The following is a 23,049-nucleotide window of genomic DNA, read 5'->3' as shown; positions in this document are numbered from 1 at the left end:
GGCCCCAACGTGGGGGTCCCGGCCCCCCCGCCCCGTGGGGCTGAGGGCGGGCGGTGCGGCGGCACACACGAGGCGAGGCGTGGGGTTGACAAGGTGTGTAGTTGAGGACGGAGGCGGGAGGCGAGCAACAGACACAGACAGACGGACAGAGCCACGCGCATGCTGCAGCGGCCGCGGGGGGGGCGGGGGGGGCTCAGGCCAGGTCCTTGAAGGCGTCCAGGTTGAAGGCGGTGTCGAGCAGCCGCTGCAGCTCCGTCAGGTGCGTCTTCTTGTTGCCGGTGGCGGGGGCGGCTGCGGGCTCCCGGCCCGCATACCTGCAGGGAGACGGCGGTCGGGGGTCGCTGGGACGGCTCTGACCGCAGCGCTGCCCCACGGCGACCCCCAGCTCGGCTCTTACCACACGGGCTTGGCGCGGTTGATGGTGGTGCGCAGGCGCGGTTTGACGTAGTCGTAGTAGCCCTGGTTCTTGTGCTCCTCCTGGCACCACACCAGCTCGGCGTTGGGGTACTTCTGAGCTTCCTTCTGCAGGAGGTCGAAGGGGAACGGCGACAGCTGCGGGGGGAAAAGGGGGAGGTGGCAGCCGGGGGGGGGCAGCCGCACGGCCCGGCGCCCGTCTCAGTGGGCTCAACGCGGCCGGACCTCTCCCGGCACGCCGGGCTCACCTGCTCCACCCTGGTGATGGCCACGTCCGCCTCCATGTTGCGGGCCTTGCGCTCCCGGGTCAGGTCGTAGTACACCTTCCCGGTGCAGAACAGCACCCGGCGGACGTTCTGCGGGCTCTGAGCTGCGGGGCCGCCGTCGGGGATGACGCGGAGGAAATTGGTGCCTGCGGAAAGATGGAACCCCACGGTCACAGCGCGGCGCCCCCATGGAGGACGCGGCGGCGCTGCGGGACGGGGAGGTGGTGAGGCCATAAGGACACGCAGCCGGGGCCAAGGTGACCACAACACCTCTCCACCCCGTTTCGCCCCATCCGAAGGGATTGTAGGGACTCAGTCTGCTGCGGCACAAGGGTGGCCAGCCGGGGATGCTGCCAGCAGGACTTTACACCGCGCTGACTGCCGCCCTTCACCCCCTGGGAGGTAAACACGGCCCGCACCACCCGTACCTGGCAGCATGTCATCAAAGCTGGAACGCGCTTCGGGATGGCGCAGCAGCGACTTTGGAGTGAAGATGATGAGCTGCGGGGGGAGGGAGAGGCCAAGCAGGTGGTGAGCAGCGCCAGAACTCCTCACCCCGAGCAGGGAGCACGGCTGCCCGTCTGAGCCCTCCCTCTGCTCTCCCTCTGCTTGGCCGGGAGCTAACAGCAGGGCGCATGGGCTGCTCCGTTTGCCCAAGGACAACGGTGGTTTGCAACCCAAGAGCTCTCTCCCCCCACCCCCCGCCCCCCGCAGCCCTGCGAGCAGCCGGAGGCACCCGGTGCAGCCTCTGCCCCGGCGCCGGGCACTGACCGGTTTGCGGAAGGGCAGAAGGATCTGACGCCGGAGGACGTGGAAGAAGTTGGCTGGAGTGGAGCAGTTGACGACGATCCAGTTGCAGTCGTACAGCTGGCGCACGTCGAAGTCGTCCAGCTTCTGCCTCAACAAGTGTGGGTCAGGGGGTGTCGAGGAGCAGCAGCGCCCGCTGGCCCCGCAGCTCCGGGTACGCAGCCCTGACACCCCCCCAAGGCCCCTCCTGCTCCCTCCCAAAGCACACGGGGACACACAGAGACCACAGCACCGGGGACAGCTGTGCATTTGTGCCCCAGCGTGGGATACGCCCTCCCTGCTGCGTCACACTGCTGCTGGGGACAGCTTGGCATCACACTGTGCTACGCTGAACCCACCCCGGGGCCACCCCAAACCCTCGAGCTCTATGGTGAGATCAGGGCCGAGCGAGGCCTTGGGGTGGGGGGGATGGTGAGCAGGGGGTCGGGCTGAGCCCCACTCACAGGGAAGACGTCGGGATCGTCATTGCACATCTGCAGGAACCGCTCAGGACGGGCGGATGAGTGCTCGGGGCCCTGCAGGTGGAGCCGGGCAGAGTGAAGGCACAGCCAGGCTGCCACGAGCTGGGGGGCAGCCGGGGGCCTGGGGGGAGAGGGGGGTCCTCACCATGCCCTCCATGCCGTGGGGGAGCAGCAGGACGATGCCGTTCTGCCTGACCCATTTGGCTTGCCCGGGGCAGATGAACTGGTCGATGATGCACTGGGCAGTGTTGTGGAAGTCCCCAAATTGGGCTTCCCAGAGCACCAGGGCGTTGGGGCTGGCCATGGCAAAGCCCAGCTCGAAGCCTGCAGGAACAGTAAGGTGGGTGTTAGGGAGAGGGGCGGGGGCATGGCTCCCCGGCTGCAGAGCCACGCTTACCCAGGACACCGTACTCAGACAGTGAGCTGTTGCAGACGGTGTAGGGAGCCTGGTTGGGCCACAGGTGGTTCATCGGGATGCAGGTCCTCTTGTCCACGTTCTGGTCATGCAGCACATGGTGGCGATGGCTGGAGGAGAGGGAAGCGCAGCGTTACCCCCTGCCAAATGCAAGCTGCTGCCTCGTGGGGGTCTCATTTGGCCATTCCCCCTTCCCGGCTGCTTGGTGCAATGCTTTGCCAACAGGGGATCATGGTGCAGGGTGGCAAAATAAACAACCCAAAGGACAAAGGCCACGTGGTTTGGGATCCCTTCCAGAGGCTGTGGGGCCAAGCACAGCCGGCACTGCCCCACCTGAAGGTGCCCCTCTCGACGTCCTGCCCGCTCAGGCGGATGTGGATGCCCTCCTTCAGCAGGGAGCCGAATGCCATGTACTCAGCCAGTGCCCAATCCACAGTCCTGTTCTTCACCATCTCCCCACGGGTCTTCAGGATTCGGCTCAGACCTGCCAGGACAGGCGATGGTTCGATGGTTCGTGGTGGTGATAACACCTCCATCCCCAAACGTGCCCGTGGGCTGACAATGTGTGCACGCCCTGGGGCACAGGAACACTCCCTCTGGGCAGCTCCAAGGATGAGCTGCTCCTCACGCTCCTCCCTTAATTAATTTCCCTTTGAAACCCTCAGTGCTCCAGCCCTCTCCCACACCTCCTCTGGAACAAGCACGTGGCTCCAGCGAGCTCCTACCTCCATGGATAGTGAAATCCTCCACGGGCACAGAGCTGGCCACTTGGCCAATGTGCGTCAGGTCCTCCTCGTTCAGCCCGGTGGAGGGGCAGCTCATGCTGCGCGGTTGGCCATCCAGAGTGAAGAAACCTGCGGTCGGAGGAGCAGCCACGGTGCTGCAGGGCCATGCCCAGCTCCACCAACACCCCAAGGGCAGAAGTGGGGATGCCAGCACCGTGCCCTCACCCCATGAGCATGCATTTGCTGAAAGCCAGCTGTCAGGGCACCAGAATCCCAGCAGGCTCTGGAGAAGCCGGGCAATGCGCTAGCTGAAACGCTGCCAGCGACTTACCAGGCCAGGGGGAGTCCAGCCAGTGCTTAATGTGCAAGATCTTTTCATCCTTGGATCTTGCATGGGCCTCCTCACAGATCTTATCATACTTGGCGATTTCCTCCTGTGAGGCAGAAGCAGGCAGAGCCGTGTTACTGAGGAGGCTCCAAATAACAGTGCTGGCACGAGCTCACGGGGCTCCTGGGCTCAGAGCGGGTCTCCGTGCCAGGCAGCCCCCGAGGGCCCTGCAGCTCAGCTCCAGCCCTCCCAGTGCCGCACGGCACAGCTCCAGAGCAGCTCAGCACTGCAGAGCTCAAGGGGCAGCCCGGGAGTGAGACAGGAGTGAGATGGGAACAAGATGTTCCTGCTCCCAGCTGGCACAGCCCGCGGCTGAGCTGCAGCTCCCAGCACAGCCACTGCTCACCCAAGTGCAGCACAGCTCTGCCACCTTTAGGTGAGTGGCGATGGGCCCTCAAGCTATCACCCCAGCTCTGAACCAACTGAGTGGCCCCACGAGGCTCTGGGGCAGCCAGAGCACGTCTGTGTGCTCAGTGCCCTGCATCCCTCTCCCATGCCGTGCTCTGAAACCTTTCCGTTGTGGAGACGGGTGCACCCCGTTCCCCTGGAGGGCACTGGGGGGTGCCAGCTCCTCTGCCCCCCATCCCATGCCCCACAGCCCTGCCCAGCTGCACCCCGACCCCGGTGACAGTACCTCGTACTCCGGCTGATTTACCACCCCCTGTGAAATCAGGAGCTCGGCGTATTTCTGCAGCACCGGCTTCTGCTTCCGGATCTGTTTGTACATCAGGGGCTGCGTGAACATGGGCTCGTCCATCTCATTGTGCCCGTTGCGCCTGTAACACACCTGCAGGGAAGGAGAGAGCCTCTGAGAGCAGCCCTGCAGCCTGCGCCTCGCAGAGCCACGGGGTCTGTGTGCTATGGGATGTCCAAAGCAGCCCAGGAGGGAGCAGATCTGCCCTGCTCAGTGTAGGGCACGAGGGCAGGCATAGAGACAGAGACAGTACTTCTTCCCCAAGTATTAGCACATTCTCATCACCTCGCCTAAATCCTCTCTTTCCCTCCCCTGAAGCCGTGCCCCAAAGGCTGGAGGAGCTGCAGCTTTTGGACAAAGCCTGGTGCCACCTCCTTACCAAATCCACCACCACGTCCTTATGGAAAGTGCTTCGCCACTCCGCCGCCACGTTGCACACATACACCACGGCCTCGGGGTCGTCCGCGTTGACGTGGAAGATGGGTGCGTTGACCACGCGGGCGACGTCGGTGGGGTACGGAGAGGAGCGGGCCATGCGTGGGTCAGTGGTGAAACCAATCTGTTGGGGAGGATGGGATCTGGAACAAACCCTGCCGCCTGCAGATCCCGGCTGGCACTGAAGCTGAGCGGGCACCAGGCCAGGCTTGTTCCATCAGCTTGCATGGCACCTGGGGAATGCAGGAGGCTTCCAGGCCTTGGGCCTGCACCGAGCCGGGCTTCCCCAGCTCCATCCCAGCACTGGAGCCGCAGCATCTCCCCTGGTTTTGGGCGGCTGTGCCCCTCACCTGGTTGTTGACCACGACGTGCACGGTGCCGTGAGTGGTGTAGGAGGGCAGGTCGCTCAGGTGGAACGTCTCATACACGATTCCCTGCCCTGCAAACGCTGCGTCTCCATGCAGGAGGATGGACATCACCTGCGGGGCAAAGGCAGTCAGCGGTGCTGCAGCCACATCTCAGCCCCAGGGGAGAGTCCAATGGTTTCCCACTGCGCTTGAGTGGCAGCTGCTGCGATCCCTGCAGGATGCTGGGGGTCATCGTCCCACCCCAACACCCTCTGCTCCACAGCTCCAGGGACTGAGTTGGGAAAAATGCACCTTTCCTGCATGCTTTCACCCCAAAAGAAGGAGTGCGTTGTGGCAGAGCTCGCCGTGCCTTCAGTTGTTTCGCTGCTTTAGCTGAGGGCTGCCTGAGGACGCTGCCTGCCAGGCGAGGACAGAGCTGCTCTATTTGTTCCCAGCCCTCACGGTGTGGGAGGAAGGGAAGTACTCTTGATCTCACCCTTCCACTTCTCCTGGAGTGCCACAGGCGATGAATGAGGCAGTGAGATTGGGCACAAACCCTCCCCGGCACGTGGGCGCAGCAGTCCCGGCACGGTGCCCCCAACACTCCCACCCCGCACAATGACACCGTGCAGCGTGGAGCTGAGCCCTCCCAGCCCTGATGCTGAGCCTCTGGGGATGGGAACACTGCATGGGGTCGAGCCCCCGCAGGAGCTATCAGCAAAGACCAGGGGGAGATGTGGGAGCAGCTGTGGTGATGGCAGTTTGTGTGACAGCCCCTCTGTGTCGCCTGCCCCGCGCCGCCTCACCGCTCACCTTCTTCCCCTCCGTGTCCCCGCAGTAGAACTGCTCTGCTTTGGTCTTGCCTTGGACCACGGGGTCGGCCGCCTCCAGGTGGGAGGGGTTGGCCACCAGGGACAGGGTGATGTTCCTGTCGGTGACGCGGTTGATCCTCCGGTGGTACATCCCCAGGTGGTATTTGACGTCACCGGAGCCCTGGCGGAGGGATGGGGGGGGTCACTGCGGTGCAATGCAGAGCTGCTGGCAGAGGTGTGGCGCAGCTCACAGCACCACGGCCTGCAGGTTGCTAAGGGGATGGAGTGGAGGAGGACTCACCTCGTCGGCAGCCTCCAGCTTGGAGTCGAACTGGCAGAAGATCTGCTCCAGCTCCTTCCTGATCACGTTGGCAAGGACATTCAGCCGCCCCCTGTGAAAGCAATGCTGCCATTGGTGAGCAGCAGGCAGCACAGCCCCGTGCCTCCCCCACCAGAGAGCCAGGGGGCAGCCCCACGGCCCCTGAGCTGTGGAGAACAAGGGGAGGGGACAAGTGGAGGGGATGGGGTCCCGAGCTGCAACACACGCTTTGTCCCTGCAGGGATGGGGACCCCCTCTGCGCCCTCCCTGCCGCAGCGTGGCCAAATCCCACCCTCACATTGCAACCCTGCTCAAACAAAGCTCCTTTTGCCAAAGGCACAGAGCAGGCTCTGCAGTGCCATTCCCATCTCTTCCCCCCAGAGCCCATCTGTGCACTCAGAGGGAGCTGCTGAGGTCCGAGCTCGGCTGCTCACCCTGTTGAACCAAACCCCAGGGCACCAAACACGGCAACACACACCTGTGGGGCATTCCCATGATCACATAATCCACTCCCTTCTCACTCGACTTATCAATGATGGTCTTTAAGGCTGGGATCAGCACTTCGCAGCCCTCCAGACCGAAACGCTTCTCTGAAGACCATTTCCGATGGAGGAACTCCTCAAACCTGGAAGGGAGAGTGGAGAGGGGACCTTACCAGTGACCTCACACAGCCCCTGCTCGCCCCACGCCCCCTCCTGCTGCCCAGCTCCCTGCCCCCCACCCTGTATGCACACCAACTCCACGCCGTGCTGTTGAACAACACCTTATTTTTAGCTGTGTTCTGCCTGCATCATCTGTCTGCAGGCTCTGTGCCAGCGCTCTGGCAGCACCTTGAGTGCGCCTTGCGTCACAGATCCACCGTTAGCCCGGCCCGGAGGGACCGCACAGATGACGCCAAGGAGAGGTGATGCAGGTGGTGACCGTCTGCCTAGGGCAGTCATCCAGCAGAAAATGGGGGGCGACGGGGGAAGATGGGGGAAAATGGGGGCCCTGGCCATGCTGCTCGCAGGGTACCTGGTGGAGCGGACCAGGCGTGCCAGCAGCGTTCGCTTCTCCTCGTTGGTGAACTGCATGATCCCCGGCGTCTCAAACTTCTGCCGGATCCACTGGCACTGCTCCAGGTCGTTGATGAACATGAACTCCACGCCGATGTGCTGGCAGTACGCCATCTGCCCCGGAGCATTGGACAACCCGTGAGGCACCGGCAGGAGATGCACGCATCCCCAGCCTGCTCCAAGCTGGCTCCGTGCGGTGCCGGGGGATCCCTCGGTCCCCTCTTTAAGCACCCAGCAAGGTGAGCAGTGATCCGCACCTCCCAGGAGTCACCCAGCACACTGCCTCACCCCAGCGCTCAGCACGGGTCCCTCTCTGCCTGCACGTGCAGAACTCACAGCCTCTCAGGGCTGCACGGCACCTCAGGGTGCTTTCAGACCCCATTTGTTAAGGCAGGCAGGGAATGAGGAAAACCTCCCAGAATCAGGGCCTCCCGCCCCCCCCTTGCCGCTTATCTCAGACTCTTATCTCCCTCCTGAGGTCAGCCAGGAATGGGGAGTGAGGCAGAGAGGAAACAACGTGCAGCAAAGCCACCGCGCTGCTGCAAACAGCTCTTGTGCTGCACGCGCTGCTCCGCCGCCTGCAGACGCACAGCCCTCACCTCCAGGCGGCGGATGATCTCCCGGAGCGGAAGAGCCGACTCATTTCCTCCGATGAAGGTGGTTGTGGGCAAATGGAAGACCTTGTCGAGGTCAGACTCATCCAGCCCGTAAAATCCTGCAGGGTTGTGGTGGGTGGGACGAGCGGAAGCAGAGAGAGAAGGAAGGAATGGGGAGGGGGGGGTCGGCCGCAGGTGGGAAAGGGAGGAGAGGGGAGGGGAGGGGGACAAAAGCGGCACAAAACCCAACATGAGCACGGAGGAGGTTTGAGCGCATCAACCAAGCAGCAGTTAACATCGAGCACGCGACAACGAGGTTATAACGAAAGGCAGTGGAGCGATAGGTGTGTGCAAATCAGAGGGCCCCCAGTGCTGGGATGGGGAACGCTCCAACTCGGCGTGAAGCATCGCCGACCGCGCACCCCGCTCGCCTTTAGCCAAAGGGCCCAGAATAACCTATGGAGAGTCCTGTGCTGCACGGGGTTGGGGCTGACGGGGTGCGTACCTCCCACTGTTAGCACTCTCAGCCGCTCCTTGAACACTGCGAGGTCTGGGGTGGGCAGGGGGTGCAGAGGGAGAAGACAGAGAGACGCAGTCAAAGTTAGTAAAGGAAAAAAACCGCAAGGAGTACAGCCATGGAAAAACACGAGTCTAAAAAATGAAATAGAAAACAGTATTCAAACAGAGTGGGAACCACCGGAGGCAAAGAGGGGTGGGGTGGGTGGAGGATGGCTGCGCTACGTGGCAAAGGGGTCCTGGTGGCAAATGTGCTCGGGGAGGAGGGGGGGGGGGGGGGAGGGAGGGGGCATCAGACACTGGGCAGCAGTTGGGCTGCATGGGTTGAGGTCTCCTCTGGTGTGCAGCACCTCCAACTGCAGGCTGAAGAACGGCCCCGAGGGGAGCAGAGGGCTCCGTGGGCACAGCTCACGCGTGCCAAAGGGTCCTTTCATGGACAGACAGACTGACACGCAGGAGCACTCCGTCTCCCGAGCAGGAATGGGGCTGAGCACAATAAGGGGTTCCCCTGCATGGGATGCAGCACTCCTGCATTAACCCAAAGGTTGCCCTGCTGCACCCACAGACAGCTTCCAAACCCGACAGCAGTGAGCTGCTCAACAAAAGGCAACTGAGACAAAACATCAGCTTCAGAGATGAGGCAGGCAGCTCCTCAGATGTGCTGTCAGAGCAGGAGCTGCTTGCAGCACAGCTCACACCGTCACAGCTGACCTTTAAGGATTTCAATGCGCAGAAAGAGGAAACAAAAGATTGTTTCCAGGGCAAGTCTAACAAACACTCCTCTTATTAACTGCTCCACAAATTAACTGCAGCCCAAGTGTTAGCAAATACTCTTCCTAAGCAGAAAGCCAGCAGTATTTGCTCAGAAATTGCCTTTCTCTGCAAACAGCAGGCTACAGTGGATCTTTAGCACTGGCTGCAAAATCTGCCCTTGTCCTCCTGACAGCCCCCGGCCGTGGGGTTGGGCTGCAGGCAGACAGCATCCTGAAGCACTGAGCCATGGGATCCTAGTGTGGTTGGACTGGAAGGGACCTCAGGCTGCCCAGGGCTCCATCTGCAGCCCCGGGCACCTCCGGGGATGGGGCACCCACAGCTCCGGGGAGCAGTGACAGCCCCTCACCGCCTCTGGGGAAAGGATTTCCCCCTCACACTGACCTGACCTGCAGCGCTCTGCCTGCATCCCCCATCCATCCCCCTCCAAACCCATCTCTCTCCACGTCAGAGCTAAGGATGCTTTGCAGCCCCCCCCCACCCCCCGGAGCACCGCCTCTCCAACCACCTCCTGCAGCACCTCTTGGGCTGCCAGTGGGAAACAGCACGCAGCAATGCCATGGGGACCCGGGATGCGACACGGCGTGCGTCCTGCCCCGTGCACCTCATCCACTGCGCCCTCTGCGGGGACAGCACGGCATGGGGAGGTTCCCACGTGGGAAGGCAGCACGGCTGGCTCGGCAGAGAGGAGGCCGTTGCCAATTAAGGAAGAAGCATCGCATCGAGCCACGTGGGATTGCTGCTGGGCTGGGCTGGGCTGCACATCGCAAGCAGGGGATGGCAGCTCCCCTCCCAGCTGCCCTGTCCCCACGCCGCTCTGCTCAGCACGAGCAGTTTTATGACAGGATCCATGGGATGGGGTTTTGCATCTGCTGCTCCTGATGGGACACACGGCCTCCTGCAGTCACACACGGCTGTGGCAGCCGATGCAACCCAGCCCCGGTGCAAACCAGCGGCTGGCAGCAGCAGCAGCACAGCTCAATCCCTGCTCTTCTTATGCACTCCTGGAAATTAAATCGACACCAGGAGCTGTGCTGCCAAATCTCAGCGAGAACGCCGCAGAGCCCTCAAGGCAACCGCCTGGCTGCAGCAGAGGTCAGGGTTAACCCAGGCAATGCAGCACGCTCCAGCCAGGACAGGGCTGCACTGCCCGGCCGCACAGGGAGCATCCTGAGGACCGCTCCTCCATCCCAGCCCAGCAGCACGAGGCTTGGTGCTTGGTGCCCGGTGCCGGCAGCAGGGCGAGCGACCGCGGTCACCCACCCGTCCAGACAGACAGACACACACACAGACAGAATTCGGATCGGCTGTTGCAGCTGTGCGAGGTTAGTGATCATCGCTGTGCTCTACTCTAGGTTAGGAGCATGCCTTGCAGCAAAGGACCGGCCCTGGAAGCAGTAGTGGGGTGAAGGAGCTCGCTGCTGCTGTGCTGGAGAGCACTGAGCGTTTGGGCTTCACCCCCTCTGTGCCACACACGCATGCATCCCTCACTCCAAAGCAGGGGAACTTCCACCCCTACCCAGGTGGGAACGCATCCCAAAGCTTCCTTGGCACAATCAGTGGCAGAGCTCAGAGCTCAGCCAACGGGGAGCAGTGACTGCAGGGGGGGGGGGGGCAGAGCTGCTCCGCCACCGCTGTGCTCCCCAAACTAATTAGGAGCGATGGTTAGGAAGGAAGCTTCAGACCTTTCCCCTGCACTGGTGAAGCGCTCTACCTACAAAGCTGTGAGAGAGAGAGGAGCTCAAGCAATGCAGCACTAACTGCTCTCAAAGCCCTCACCCAGTTTGTCTGTGGATGTGATAATATCGGCTGGAACGGATGAGTCCAGATCCGCATCCAGGATGCCCAGGGGGTCGAGCTGTGCTACATGGTGCCCTCGAATCTATGAAATGGGCCGGGAATGGAGGGGAGAACAGGTACCAGGAGGGAGAGGGGAGAGGGAGAAAAACAAAAGAGGGGAGGGGTAAAAAAGTTAAATTACATTCGAATTAATTTGCAGAGTAATTCTCACCGACGTTTGGAGAAACAGTTACGGGCGCATCATCAAAATTTACACAACTAATGCCGAGAGGATCGAGCTTTGCAATGTGATGGCCCCTGACCTGGAAGTAACAATACAGATTAGTCATTAAGATGAACTAATTGAAGAGATGTTCCTTAAAATAATAACCAAAACAACAACAACCTCACGCAGATTCCCTTCTCACGTCTCCCGCAGAGCCAGCCGGGGGGGTCCCAGCCCCACTCCGTGGCTCTGAAGCCCGGAGCAGCTCCTAGCACAGCACTGGAAGGGCCCAGCAGCACTGTGTCACTGCCACCCACTTACCTGTGCCTCCCCACAGAGCTCAGCAGTGCTCAGCAGCCGGAGCTGCACTCTTCAGCCTGAAAATCCTCCTTGCTGCCCCTGGCACCGCTGAGACTTTCTTTCCCACACTTACTGATGTCCAGTGCTTAATGCTTCTCTTTTCAGTCCGTACTGCTTTTGCTTTCAACACTCGTGGCTTTGATTTCCAATACCCAGTGCTGCCCTCCGGATTCACGATGCCCACTGGGTCAAGCTGTGTTATGGGATGCCCCAAAATGGATGAAAAGGGCTGGGAGCGGAGGGCTATCCCAAATCTCAGGGTCAGCAGTTCCAGGGCTCCGTGGCCGCAGTGTTCTCCCAAGTTGGGTTCCTCCATCCGGAGGTCAGCTCGGGTACAACGGGAACAAGGAGGGGGTCTTCTCCAATGCTTCTTTTCTTCCTCTTTTTTCCTCCCCCTCCATTTCGACACACAGAGCCCCCCAAGGCAGCAGTGGCAGCAATCCCACCATGTGGGTGCCATGGCCGCCTCCGCCGCAGGGACACAGAGGCAGATTGTTTTCCCCAGCCCTTACAAGAACACGCCGGTCATTTTAAAGGAAATAATGAATTGGGCTCCCAAGCACTGCTACAAGGGAGGAACAGACTGGTGCTGGTGCCACCAGGAGCCAGCACAGGGCAGGGACACTGCTTGCCTATCCTTACAGGGGCCTCTCCAGCTTGATCTGGTTTCGGAAATTAATTGCCTGGTGGTTAAGTAGGTCACATACCACAGGTAGGGCTGCCGGCCCTCACCCACCTGCACGCCACGCTCAGCCTCCCTGCCTGGAACCTCCCCACTATGGCTGCAGCTTCCTCAATCCAGATAAGAGAAAGCAGGTCAAGAGCAACCACCTCCCAGCACAGCCGCTGCGGGGGCTGAGATAGCAGAGGGAGTGCAGAGGGCTGAGAGCTTTGTGTGCACACTGCTGCTTTGGAAGTGGCTGCCTCCAACAATGCCACATTCGGTAGCCAGTGCTGCAAGGAGCCAGCATGGTGCTCAGCTCCCATGCCATCAGCACAGTGCAGGGAGCTCACAAACAGCCCAGGAAGAGCAATGCAGTGTCCCAGAGGTGAGCACGGCTGGGCAAACCAACAGTGAAAGAATGATGGAAAGAATGATGGGCATAGGAACGCACCTCAGTGTTCTCCTGAGCTAAAACACCAGCCCTGGGTGTGTGCTATAGGTTTCCTTTCTGCTAGGAACTCATTTCTCCCCAGAGGTTGATTTTGGCAGCGTTGCTCCGAGCTTTGGTGTGGCAGCACCACAGCCCTCATCCATTTGCAAAGGGGACAGAAACTTTTCCTGAAGTGCTATCAATTCCTTCGAAGCACAGGAAGCAGCACAGCTGTCCTATGCTACTCCCGAGCAAGGGGAGGTGGAGGCAGAGCCTGGAGCTCCCATGCAGCACTCACACCCAACCCACCCGGCTGGGAATGGCCCTGTCCCTGCAGCTCCTGGCCTGGGCTGGGAGCAAACCACGCTGCAGCAATGGCTCTGGTGGGGTGGCAGTGGTTTTAAGCTTCCTATTGTCTGGCAGTGTTACAACGAGGGGGGTGTGCACACATGGCAGCCTGGAGCTGCTTGGGAAGGCTGCAGAGGGCAATGTGGTGCCCACCGCAACGCTGCGTTCTTACCTGATATGCCCTGATAAGAGATTGCACTGCCAGATGGTCTTCCACCAGTTTGTCTACGTTGGGCTGTGCTTGAACCAGGAACTGTGCTTGGGACAGCGTGGAAAGGCTGGAGCTCAGCGGGGGGGGGCTTTGGTAAGCAGTGCCTGGAGCAGCTCCGGCGTTGGCGTTGCGAAAGAAGATGTCCCATGACTAGAGGGAAAAAAAGGGGACAGGTCAGTAGGTGCAACCCCAACGTCCCCAATGCAAAGCTCCTACCATGGAGCAGACAGGACAGCGACAGGAGCCCAGGCACCCTGCTGCCTTCCTAGGGAAAAACAGCACGTCCACAACAAGGTGCAAGAGCAGAAGGAAAAGCCCACTTTGTAGCATGCACCAAAAGCACACGGGGCGATGCTGTCTCAGGTGCTTTGATTCTGATTTTTCGAGACCACTGACAAAAAGGTGAGGCTGCGTGCAGACAAGAAAGGATTCAGGCTCTTTCAGCCCTTAGGTTACACGGTCCTCCACTTCCCACCCAGGTCTCCTCCTCACCTTTCCACATCTCCCAGCACTGCTGATGCCAGCACTCAGCCCCACATCCCACCCAGCCCCACCACGCTGCCCCACAGCTGCAGCACTGCTGCTCTTGGCCCAACTCCCAGCACAGGGCACCCTCCACTCTTGGGTTTTCTTTACTGTTCTTTTCCTTTCCCATCCCTTTCCTATTCCTTTCTCATTCCTTTCCCCTTCCTACCCCTTCCTTTCCCCTTCCTCTTCCTATCCTCTTCCTCTCTCTTTCTTATTCCCTTCCTTTCCCTTTCCCCTTCCCCCTTCCTTTCCCCTTCTTAGCCCCTTCCCCTTCCTACCCCTTTTCCTTTCCCCTTCCTTTCCCTTTCCCCTCCTATCCCCTTCTTTTCCCACCCCCTTCCTTTACCCTTTGTATTCTTTTCCCTTTCCCATTCTTTTCCACGTCCCATTCCTTTCACCTTCCTATTCCTCTTCCTTTCCCATTCCCGTTCCACCCCTACCCCATTCTACTCCCCCCCCGTGTCCAGCCAGTGCGTCCCCCAGCCACCCGAGCACCCATTGACCACCACAGAGACGAGCCCAGACACCAGCTCTTCTGCTGGCTACAGAAGTACAGGTGAGGGTGGCCAAACCACATCAAACAGAGCCTTCAGTGTGGGGCTGGGGCAGACGATGGGGTTTCCCCCAGGTACCTGGGAACAGGAGCTGCAGCCTAACCTTTGCAGGCAGCTCTGGGCACACTGCAGTGACCCGGCCCACATGCCCCAGCTATTTCCAGCCTCCCCAACTCACACGGACACCCAGCACGTGGCTGCACAGAGTGAACAGATTTAGAAGCAGGTCACACTGGAGGAACATAAATAAAATCTGGAAAAACCTGGAGCTGTAACTGATATCCATGCACCTGATTTCCCTTGATGGTAAAAAATAATAAAGAAACAAAATAAACAAACTAAACCCAGCACCTGACCGTGCTGCCATTGTTTCCTGCTCAGGGGGGAGGGCCGCCTGCAGCTCCCAGAACGATGCCATCATCCTGTCCCCTCCCGTCCCAGGCTGCTGCCTCCAATTCCGGCTGCTGCAGAGCAGGACTGAGGCTCACCGCTCTGTTTTCCACTCCATTACCCAGCCTTCACCCTCTAAAGACGTGCAAGGGAATGCAGCATCTGCTCCCAATGAGGGGGGAGAGAGACGGAGGTTTGCTCTCTGCTGCCAGCAGGCCTGGCCCCCACGTGGCTCCCAGCATCCTGCATGCCCTGCAAACACCGCTGTGTCACCCCACGGCCAGGCTTTGATGCAAGCAGAAAAGAGTTGGGAGCTCACACACTGAACCAGGCTGATCCTCCTCCACCCTTTTGTTTTTGAGGACGGTGCAAGGATTCCTGGGTTCAAACATCCTGGCACGGCTCCCGCAGGGCTGCTGGGCACACTTTGTACCCCGGTGACAAATGCAGCATGAGAAAGGAATTATGGTGATGAGCACGGGTGTGTCGAGCAGCACAGCCCCAGTGCCTCCCCACTGCTGGGGGTCAGTGGGAGACGGGGCACAGCAGGACCAAGTGGGGCACTGCAGGAGGAATGAGGTTAAGCAGCAGCACTCCAAAACCACGCATCTTTTCCTTCCCCATGGTCAGTTTTCACCTGGAATCACACCCAAACCTCTGCACCCGGGGAGCTGCTGCCTTCGTGACCTCTGTTCTGACATTGCAAACCTTTGCCTCTTTGATGCAAAGATGCACTTTGCTTCTGGTCTGAAAGGAAAAGCTCAGCTGTGAGCTCTCCAAACAGGGCGCGGTGCAGCGCTATCGGACTTTCACTGCACGCCTCATTGCCCAACGTAATGGCGGGGCGCACGGGGCTGCAGGCCAGGCCCCCAGTGAAGGCAAACTGCAGGAAGGATGAGGGCAGGCTATAACCCTGCTAAGGGCAGGGGGAACCACAGACCACCCTGGCTCAACAGATTGCTTTGGGGTGTGCTCTGAAGCATACGCGTGGCTCTGCAACTGCAGCCACACACCCACCAGGGACAGTGAGAGCCTCATCAAGGCACGCAGTCGGGAAAGCCAAGGTAGTACTGATGTCAGCAAGAGCTACAAAGGGTTCTTTGGGCCCAAAAGAGGACCTAGGAAACTACAGGTCTGCAATTCCTGGGAAAGGAATGGGACGGGTCCTCCCAGAAACTGTTACAGACCAAACAAAGCAGGCAATGGAAAAAAGCCAGTGCCAGTTTACCAAAGGCAAGTCGTGCTGGACCAGCCCTTCTCCAACAAGATAACGGCGTCCCTCCACACGGGGAGAGCCCTGGATGTTCCCTGCCTGCACTTCTGCACAGCGTTTGATGCTGTTCCCAAAGCCTTTCCTGACCGTATCGATCCAACACCAGCAGAAGGAGCAGAACACACTGAACACTGCTTGGTGGGTAGCAGCAAAGCTGGACCCACGTCAGCAAGGATGTGTTCAGGGGCTGCTTGAGAGCATCCCAGCTCTCCAGCCCTACAGCAAGCAGTGTGCCACCATTCCTTCTGGAAGCAGCAATGGGAAGGGGCCTGCAACAGGAAGGCTCCCAACAACCACCAGCACTGGGAACGATTCCCCCCATCCTCTCCTTCTCCCTCCCCAGCTTAGTTCCCATTTGCTCATCTCACTCCAGCAAAGCTCTCTAATGGGAAAGTGGAGTTCAGATGAAGGACAGAATGAGGGAAAAAAAGCTTAAAACAGTTAAACAACAACAGAAAAAAAATCCTTCCTCAAACGAAACGAGCATAGGAACATGTTTTGCAATCTCAGCAATCAGTCCCGGATGGAGGAAGTGAGCTCGCCCTGCTCGGTGCCTGGAGGCACGCCGGGATGGGATGGCGGCAGGGAGGTTTCTGGTGAGCCAAGCTCAGAAATCCCAGCTCCTCCCCAGCCCTGCCCGGGACAGGCGTGGGGTTTCTGCTGTCTGCAGAGATAAGCTGTGGCTGCTGGGTTTGGATGCCGCACCCTGCCTCAGCTATCAGCTGGGGACACGCCAGTGCCAGGCAGCTCGGTTTTCCCCTGAGGTCCTGGGGCAAGTTCTGAAGTCCCCACGGGGATCTGATGACCTCACGCCGGGGGATTTATGCAGGGATTAGCAGCACAGGAGCACTGGAGGCTGCGGCTAGAGGCATCTCCAGGTCCCTCTGGTCACACCTGGCACCCAGCTGGCCCCCAGAGCTGGGTTTGGACATCCCCAAGAGGAAAGCCTGCAGCCACGGGTCCCTCAGCATCCACACAGTGTGCAGGGCTGACCCAAACCAGCAGCACAAGCCCTGTGGCTGCAGTAAGGGATCTCAACAGCAGCACTTCGCAGCAGCACCAACACACAATGGGATTCACCCAGGGCAGAGACAGAGCAAAGCTGCAGAGCTGTGTTTGTACACAAGTGATGGCAAAGCTCACCGCAAACCTCGGTCAGTGGGACTGAGCTGCAGCCCCAGGACTCCCGAGGTGCTCAGAAATGCTCTAAGTGACACTCAGAGGCTGTGACGAGGCCTGCAGTCTGGCACAAGGCCCTGAGTGCACCGCTGGCTGCAGAAGAAGGGAACGCAGTGAACTGGTTGATGAGAACCTGGCTTTGACCCTGCCTTAGGGCTTCTGTAGCAGCAAGCAGCCTACAGGCTGTGGTTTGGATGCGTGGGGTCAATGACTCTGAAAACAGCTCATCACTGGCACAAGTGTTTGAGCACGAGATTCCTTCCACATCCCCTGAGCGCCCGTGTGATAGCTGCACGCTGCTCCACAGCTGCTGAATAAGACTGCCCTGGGAGCACCACCAGAATATGCATGAAACCCTTTTACAAATGATGTGGGTAACGCTGAAACTCGTTCCCTGCAGTAACACTTCCTTTGTGCAACTCTGGAGGAAAAACACCGTGGGGTGTCAGAAATCCCCTGACCATCCAGGAGCAAACCCCACAGCCCTGCCTCGTGCTGCAGCGATGCACCAAGACACGGCTGTGCCCAGCTGCCAGCCCTGCTCAGCAGCACTCTGCAGGGCACAGATCAGCCAACAGGACGTGAGATGTGAGGAGCACCCTCTCCCTCCTCACACCCAGAATGAACCCTCCTAAGGAGCAGTAAGGGCTGGAAAGCAGACAGCATCTGGAGCTCAGCAGGGTGGATTCCCTCTGAAGCCATTCCTTGTATCCACGTGTGATCCAGGATGTGGAGAACTCCATGCTGGCTGCATGCAAAGCGCAGGGTGGTCGCTCTTGAGAGAAGCTTCTGGTGCAGCTGCTGCTTTCAGGAGAAGCGCAGTGGAACGGACATCCACACCCAGCTGAAGCCTCCTGGGACGCCTGCACTTACCTGCACCCACGGCCACGCACACACAGAAGAGGAGGCGGTATCCTGGAGAGCTTGCTCCTTACCTTATGTACACTTTTGGGATTTTCCAGCCACGCATAGTACATTTCCTCCACATAGTTTGAACTAGTCCCGCTCAGAAAAGGCTCGGCAGCCACCGGCGCGCTGTAGCACCGGATGGGGTGAAACGTCCTGGGTGCTGCCGGCCTCTGTTGGGAAACTGTCTTAACAGTCTGAGAGGCTGTCAGTGGCCTCAGCTTTGCTGCACAAGTCCTTAAGTTAAACATGTTTGTCCGACAGCCTCACACGAGTTCCTGTTGGAATAGAAACGAAAAGAGCTTTAGGAATGGTGCAAAGCAGCGCGAGCACCATCACCCCTGGCACGCGCTTCGTGAATCAGCAACAACCTTTGTTCGGTCGGTCCCCACCCTGCACAACACCCCAGAGCTTCAGATCACTTTATTTCCCATTCCCTTCCCGACGCACTCAGCTGATGTCCACGTGACTGCGGCACAAGAGAGGAACCCCTGCGAGGAGCTGCTGGTGCCCTGCTCACACCGGGCCACAAGCAGCAGTGCCCCATGCCTACGGTGCACACTGGGACAACAGTGCACGGAATGAGAACCCAGCACAGAAACGCCGGGTGCAGGAGCACAGCCAGCATTGGGAGCTCCGGAATGCCACCCAAACGGGTGCCAAACCAGCCCGGAGCAGTGCTAGCAACTTGATTTATTTCTTACCAGCTGGGTTTTACTGCTGAATTCTGCACTGCCCTGTGCTCAGCTGACCCTGTCCTGTTGGGACACGGGAAGACGGCCTCTGCGGGGTTTGCATAATGAGAGCTTTCTCCTTCGCTCCCCTTCCTACTGTGAGGGCCATGGCTGCGAGCGGAGCAAAGCGGCTCTTCCCCAGCCCATTCTTGCCGCATTACTCACCCTGCCTCTGGCCTCCATCCATCTGACAAGGGCCCAGGCTGGGGCAGCCTGCAGTGGGTCTCAGGGCAGCAGCGGGGGGACGGGGCTGTCCCCCACAGGTGACCACAGCGGCACCTGCACAGTATTTGGGGCTGTGAATGCAGCGAGAGATCAGAGGTGACCACAGCCCACCTTCAACTGCAGGGCACTGGGAAGAAGTGACTGCAGGAAGAGCTCTCCCGACACCAGAACCGCCTCCTCCCTCCCATGGCCCACTCAGGACATGGGTTCCTGGGCAGATCCCTTCATCTCTTCCCCACTAATGCTGCTGACAAAGGCCGACAACACAGCCCTGAGGAATGAGCTGCAATGAGATCTCCTTGGGCCGCACTGACGTGTGAGACAGTGCCACCTGGCCCTGCGCCTGCCCAGAGCCGTCACAGGGCTGGAGGTCACCCCACAGCAGCAAACCAAGTTTCCCAGCACTGTGTGGTTGGACTTGATGATCTTTAAAGTCTCTTTCAACCTGAACAATCCAATGATTCTATGACGGGAGGAGAACGTGGCCCCATTACAGCTGTGTCACCTGCTGGGCTTCCCCATTTGCTTTGCTGAACACAGTTTTAGCCCCCCCACACCACAGCAGCTCCAATTCCCCCCTTTAAGCGCAGGATTTTGGTGCAAAGAGTGTTTGGGTCGATGCATCCGGACCTCCTGAGACAGAGCTGCTGCTGCAAGCAGGGGATGGCAGCGCAGCATTCCTGGGCCTTGATTCATGGCAGGTATTAAGGGCAGAGATCTTTGTTCCACGAAGTTGCCCGGGGGCAGAAGCAGAGATTCACCACCCCCACGTTTAAACCACGAAATGTGGGGGGGAGAGTTCTGAGCTGACCGAACCACGTGGGAAAAAAAAGCTCTGGGACAAAAGCATCAGCACCAGCGTCCAATTTCAGCTCTGCCACCCGGCAGCATCTCAGGGACAGCGCTGCAAAACAGAGGTGTTAACGATGGGGTGAGCCCCAAACGGGAGACCTGCAGGGAACTGTGGGACGGTGCTGAGGGCAGTGGGGCATTAACACGGGGCGCAGACATGGGGCTGCTGTGGGACGGCACCGGGGCGGGGGATCCACAGCTGCACTGCCAGCTCCTGCAAAGGTCAAACGCCAGGAATACTCCCGCAGACCGAGGGCTGCTACGGGTGAGGGCGCAAAGCAGATTAAGGGCCTAAATGTGACCTCTGGAATCAGAGCCACTGCGACCTGCTGCAAGAGACGGTCAACCGGGAAACGCTTTTGGTTTTTAATCCTTAAAATCAAACGGCCATGGAAAGGATAAGAATTAAACTTAGCCGGATCAGAGGGAAAGTCGGGCTGCCGGCTGCTGCACCGGCCCAGCTGTTTCCACCACCTGCGGGAACAGAACGGGGCTGGTGGAGCGGCGCTGCCCGTGTTCGGGCCGGGGCACAGCACAGCATACACAACGGGCAGAGCACAACGGGCCGAGCGCGGCCGCGGCTCTCGGGGCCGGGACAGCAGCGTTGCCCCACGGGCTCCCGGCAGCACCCGCGGCAAAGCCGAAAGCGGGGAACCGAACCGAGGTCTCTTCAGGAAGTAAGGGAGCGCGCTGCTCCCGCATTAGGACGCGGGCGGAGTGCAGCTGCCCGCAAATCCCGGCCCGGGACGCGGCTCGGAGCTCCGGTTCCGGCCCCCGAACCCACGGCCCCGCACCCCCACGTGCGGCAGGGCGGCGGGCTTGGCCCCGCCCCCGCGCCCCGCCCGCCAATCAGCGCCCGCCTCTGCCGCGCGGGCTTCGCGCCCTTCCCCACCTATCGGAGCGGCGCGAGGCGCGCCGCCGCCCCCCCATTGGCCGAGCCGCGCTGCCCATCCCCGCGGCGGCCCCGCCCCCTTCTCCGCCCTGAGGCGCCCGGGCGGCGGCGCCAAGGACACGGCGAGCGGCGAGCGGCCACCGCCCCCCGCCCCCGGCCCGCCCGACCCCACCGCCCCTCCGCCCGCTTCGGTCCGGCCTGGCCCGGCCCAGCCCGACTCCGCCGTCCCCGTCCCGGTACCTGCCGGCCCGCCCGTGCTCCCCGCTCGCGGCCCCGACTCTGACAGCGGCCCCCAACCGCCGGCTGCCGCCCAGCGTCGCCCCGCCCCGCCCCTACGTCACCGCGTCGCCACGCCCCCGCCCCAAGCCCCGCCCCCGCACCAAACCACGCCCCTTCTCTAAGCCACGCCCCCTGCCTGCTCTGTGCCCCGCCGCGCGTGCGCACTGCTCGGAGCTCCCGCAGCCGTGGAGGGGCGGGGCCAGAAAGACGCGCGGGGCGGCCGAGCGGTCACCGCGACCCTTCGCTGGGGGGGCATCCGGGTGTGCGGGGATATCCGCCGTGGGGGTGTTTGCTGTGGGGTGGGGACAGGTGAGGATGTCTAAAATGGGGACATCCATCCGAAGGGACATCCGCCGTGGGGACATCTGGCATGGGGTCGCCCCCCTCGAGGGGCAGCCATGGGGGTATCTGCGCGGGGACATCTGCTGCGGGACAGTGGCCGTGGGGACATTGCTGCCATGCGACCACAGGGATCAGTACGGTGGATGGACGTTGTGGTGCAGAGACCTCCGGGTGTGGGGCACATCTGTTACGGGATCATCTGCCCACACAGACATCCACAGCGAGGAAAAATCCAGCGTGGGGACGTCTGCCCATGGGGGACGGACATCCTGGGATCAGAGGCGTCCTGCTGGGAGGGGACATCTGCCCATGGGGTGCATCCACGTGTGAGGACCGCCATCACGGAGCGGTGACACGGCGGCACAGGGACGGGTCCCAGCCCTGAGTCACGTCCTGTGGGGCCAATGACACCATTTGGGAAGTGAAACAGCCGCGGGAAAACACACAGCCACCCCACACACGCACATCCCCGGCCAACGTGGCGCAACCCCGTGGGAGCCAGCAGGGCTGGCCGTGGGCGTTCTGTAGGACAGCAATGGGGACGCGGGGTCTGGGCAGCAGAAAGCCCAAGAGGACAGCGTCCCAAAGACAGCAATCGGAGAGAGTGGGACATCTGGGATCCCCGTGGCTGCCGGAAGGAAGCAGAGGGGCTGGGTGGGGAAATGGGGCAGTGGCAGCGCTTGCACCACCGGCCCCCTTTTGGGGAATCCGGCCTTGCTGCAGCCCTGACGAGAGCTCACGTCATCCACTGGTGGCCGTGGGGCAGCCCCAGTGTGTCAGCCTGGCCAGCGCACGAGAGCCAAACCCCGAACATCACCCCCCTCTGTGCACCACAGTGGCCCCAAAGCATCGCCCTGCTAGGCCCCACACCGATCCCAAAGCATCTCTCTGCTAGGCCCCACACCGATCCCAAAGCATCGCCCTGCTTGGCCCCACACCGATCCCAAAGCATCTCTCTGCTAGGCCCCACACCGATCCCAAAGCATCGCCCTGCTTGGCCCCACACCGATCCCAAAGCATCGCCCTGCCAGGCCCCACACCGATCCCAAAGCATTGCCCTGCCAGGCCCCACACCGATCCCAAAGCATTGCCCTGCCAGGCCCCACACCGATCCCAAAGCATCGCCCTGCCAGGCCCCACACCGATCCCAAAGCATTGCCCTGCCAGGCCCCACACCGATCCCAAAGCATCGCCCTGCCAGGCCCCACACCGATCCCAAAGCATTGCCCTGCTAGGCCCCACACCGATCCCAAAGCATTGCCCTGCTAGGCCCCACACCGATCCCAAAGCATCTCTCTGCTAGGCCCCACACCGATCCCAAAGCATCTCTCTGCTAGGCCCCACACTGACCCCAGCAAATCGCTGTGCTGGGCCCCACACCAATCCCAAAGCATCACTCTACTGTGTGGTCCACACTGACTCTGAAGTGTGGCCCCACTGAGCCCCACGTTGACCCCAAAGCATCATCCTGCCAAACACCATGCTGATCCCAAAGCATGGGTGAAAAGCATGCTCTGAGCTCTACAATAAGCATGGCTCCATTGCATCCCATACCAACCCCAAATCATGGCCCCACTGTGGCCCACACTGATCCCAAGTCATAGCCCCACTGCACCCAATACTGACCCAAAGCATGATCCTGCTGAGCCCCCTATTGACCCCAAATCACAGCCCCACTGTGGCCCATACTGACCCAAATCACGGCACCACCGAGTCTCATACTGACCCTATACTGACCCAAAGCATGATCCTGCTGAGCCCCCTATTGACCCCAAATCATGGCCCCACTGTGGCCCACGCTGACCCCAAATCATGGCCCCACTGTGCTCCACACTGACCCCATACTGACCCAAAGC

The 23,049-nt window shown here is 60.6% G+C and overlaps 1 protein-coding gene across 5 annotated transcripts; it reads right to left on the bottom strand.

Annotated features, from left to right (window-relative positions):
* Nucleotides 1-80: 80 nt before the first annotated feature.
* On the bottom strand, nucleotides 81-20,894 carry OGDH (oxoglutarate dehydrogenase). Of its 5 annotated transcripts, none has more exons than XM_015297481.4 (24): nucleotides 20,813-20,894; nucleotides 17,899-18,147; nucleotides 13,001-13,189; nucleotides 11,033-11,123; nucleotides 8,240-8,284; nucleotides 7,738-7,853; nucleotides 7,098-7,252; nucleotides 6,562-6,708; nucleotides 6,066-6,156; nucleotides 5,766-5,945; nucleotides 4,956-5,084; nucleotides 4,550-4,729; nucleotides 4,111-4,263; nucleotides 3,420-3,522; nucleotides 3,089-3,217; nucleotides 2,697-2,847; nucleotides 2,346-2,473; nucleotides 2,094-2,272; nucleotides 1,931-2,002; nucleotides 1,452-1,574; nucleotides 1,109-1,181; nucleotides 663-826; nucleotides 398-552; nucleotides 81-314 (listed from the first exon to the last, which is right to left on the bottom strand). In XM_015297481.4, the coding sequence occupies exons 2-24, from the start codon at nucleotides 18,118-18,120 to the stop codon at nucleotides 194-196; spliced, it is 3,096 nt and encodes a 1,031-aa protein (XP_015152967.1). In that variant the 5' UTR covers nucleotides 18,121-18,147; nucleotides 20,813-20,894; the 3' UTR covers nucleotides 81-193. The 5 variants fall into 5 exon arrangements, with proteins under 5 accessions (XP_015152967.1, XP_015152966.1, NP_001026553.1 ...); XM_015297480.4 differs by lacking the exon at nucleotides 11,033-11,123 and adding an exon at nucleotides 10,801-10,903; NM_001031382.2 differs by lacking the exon at nucleotides 8,240-8,284.
* Between the last annotated feature and the right edge of the window lie 2,155 nt (nucleotides 20,895-23,049).

The sequence above is a fragment of the Gallus gallus genome, chromosome 22 (genome assembly GCF_016699485.2).
Source record: "Gallus gallus isolate bGalGal1 chromosome 22, bGalGal1.mat.broiler.GRCg7b, whole genome shotgun sequence".
Classification (NCBI taxonomy): Eukaryota; Metazoa; Chordata; class Aves; order Galliformes; family Phasianidae; genus Gallus; species Gallus gallus.
This window is presented reverse-complemented; position numbering and strand designations above follow the sequence as displayed.

Excerpts from the sequence above, each read along its gene's own strand:
- OGDH (XM_015297480.4), bottom strand. The coding sequence starts at position 18,120 with ATGTTTAACTTAAGGACTTGTGCAGCAAAGCTGAGGCCACTGACAGCC. Across the intron at positions 3,523-4,110 it reads TAAATCAGCCGGAGTACGAG|GAGGAAATCGCCAAGTATGA; the intron begins GTACTGTCACCG and ends TCTGCCTCACAG. Across the intron at positions 827-1,108 it reads CTTTGATGACATGCTGCCAG|GCACCAATTTCCTCCGCGTC; the intron begins GTACGGGTGGTG and ends ATCTTTCCGCAG.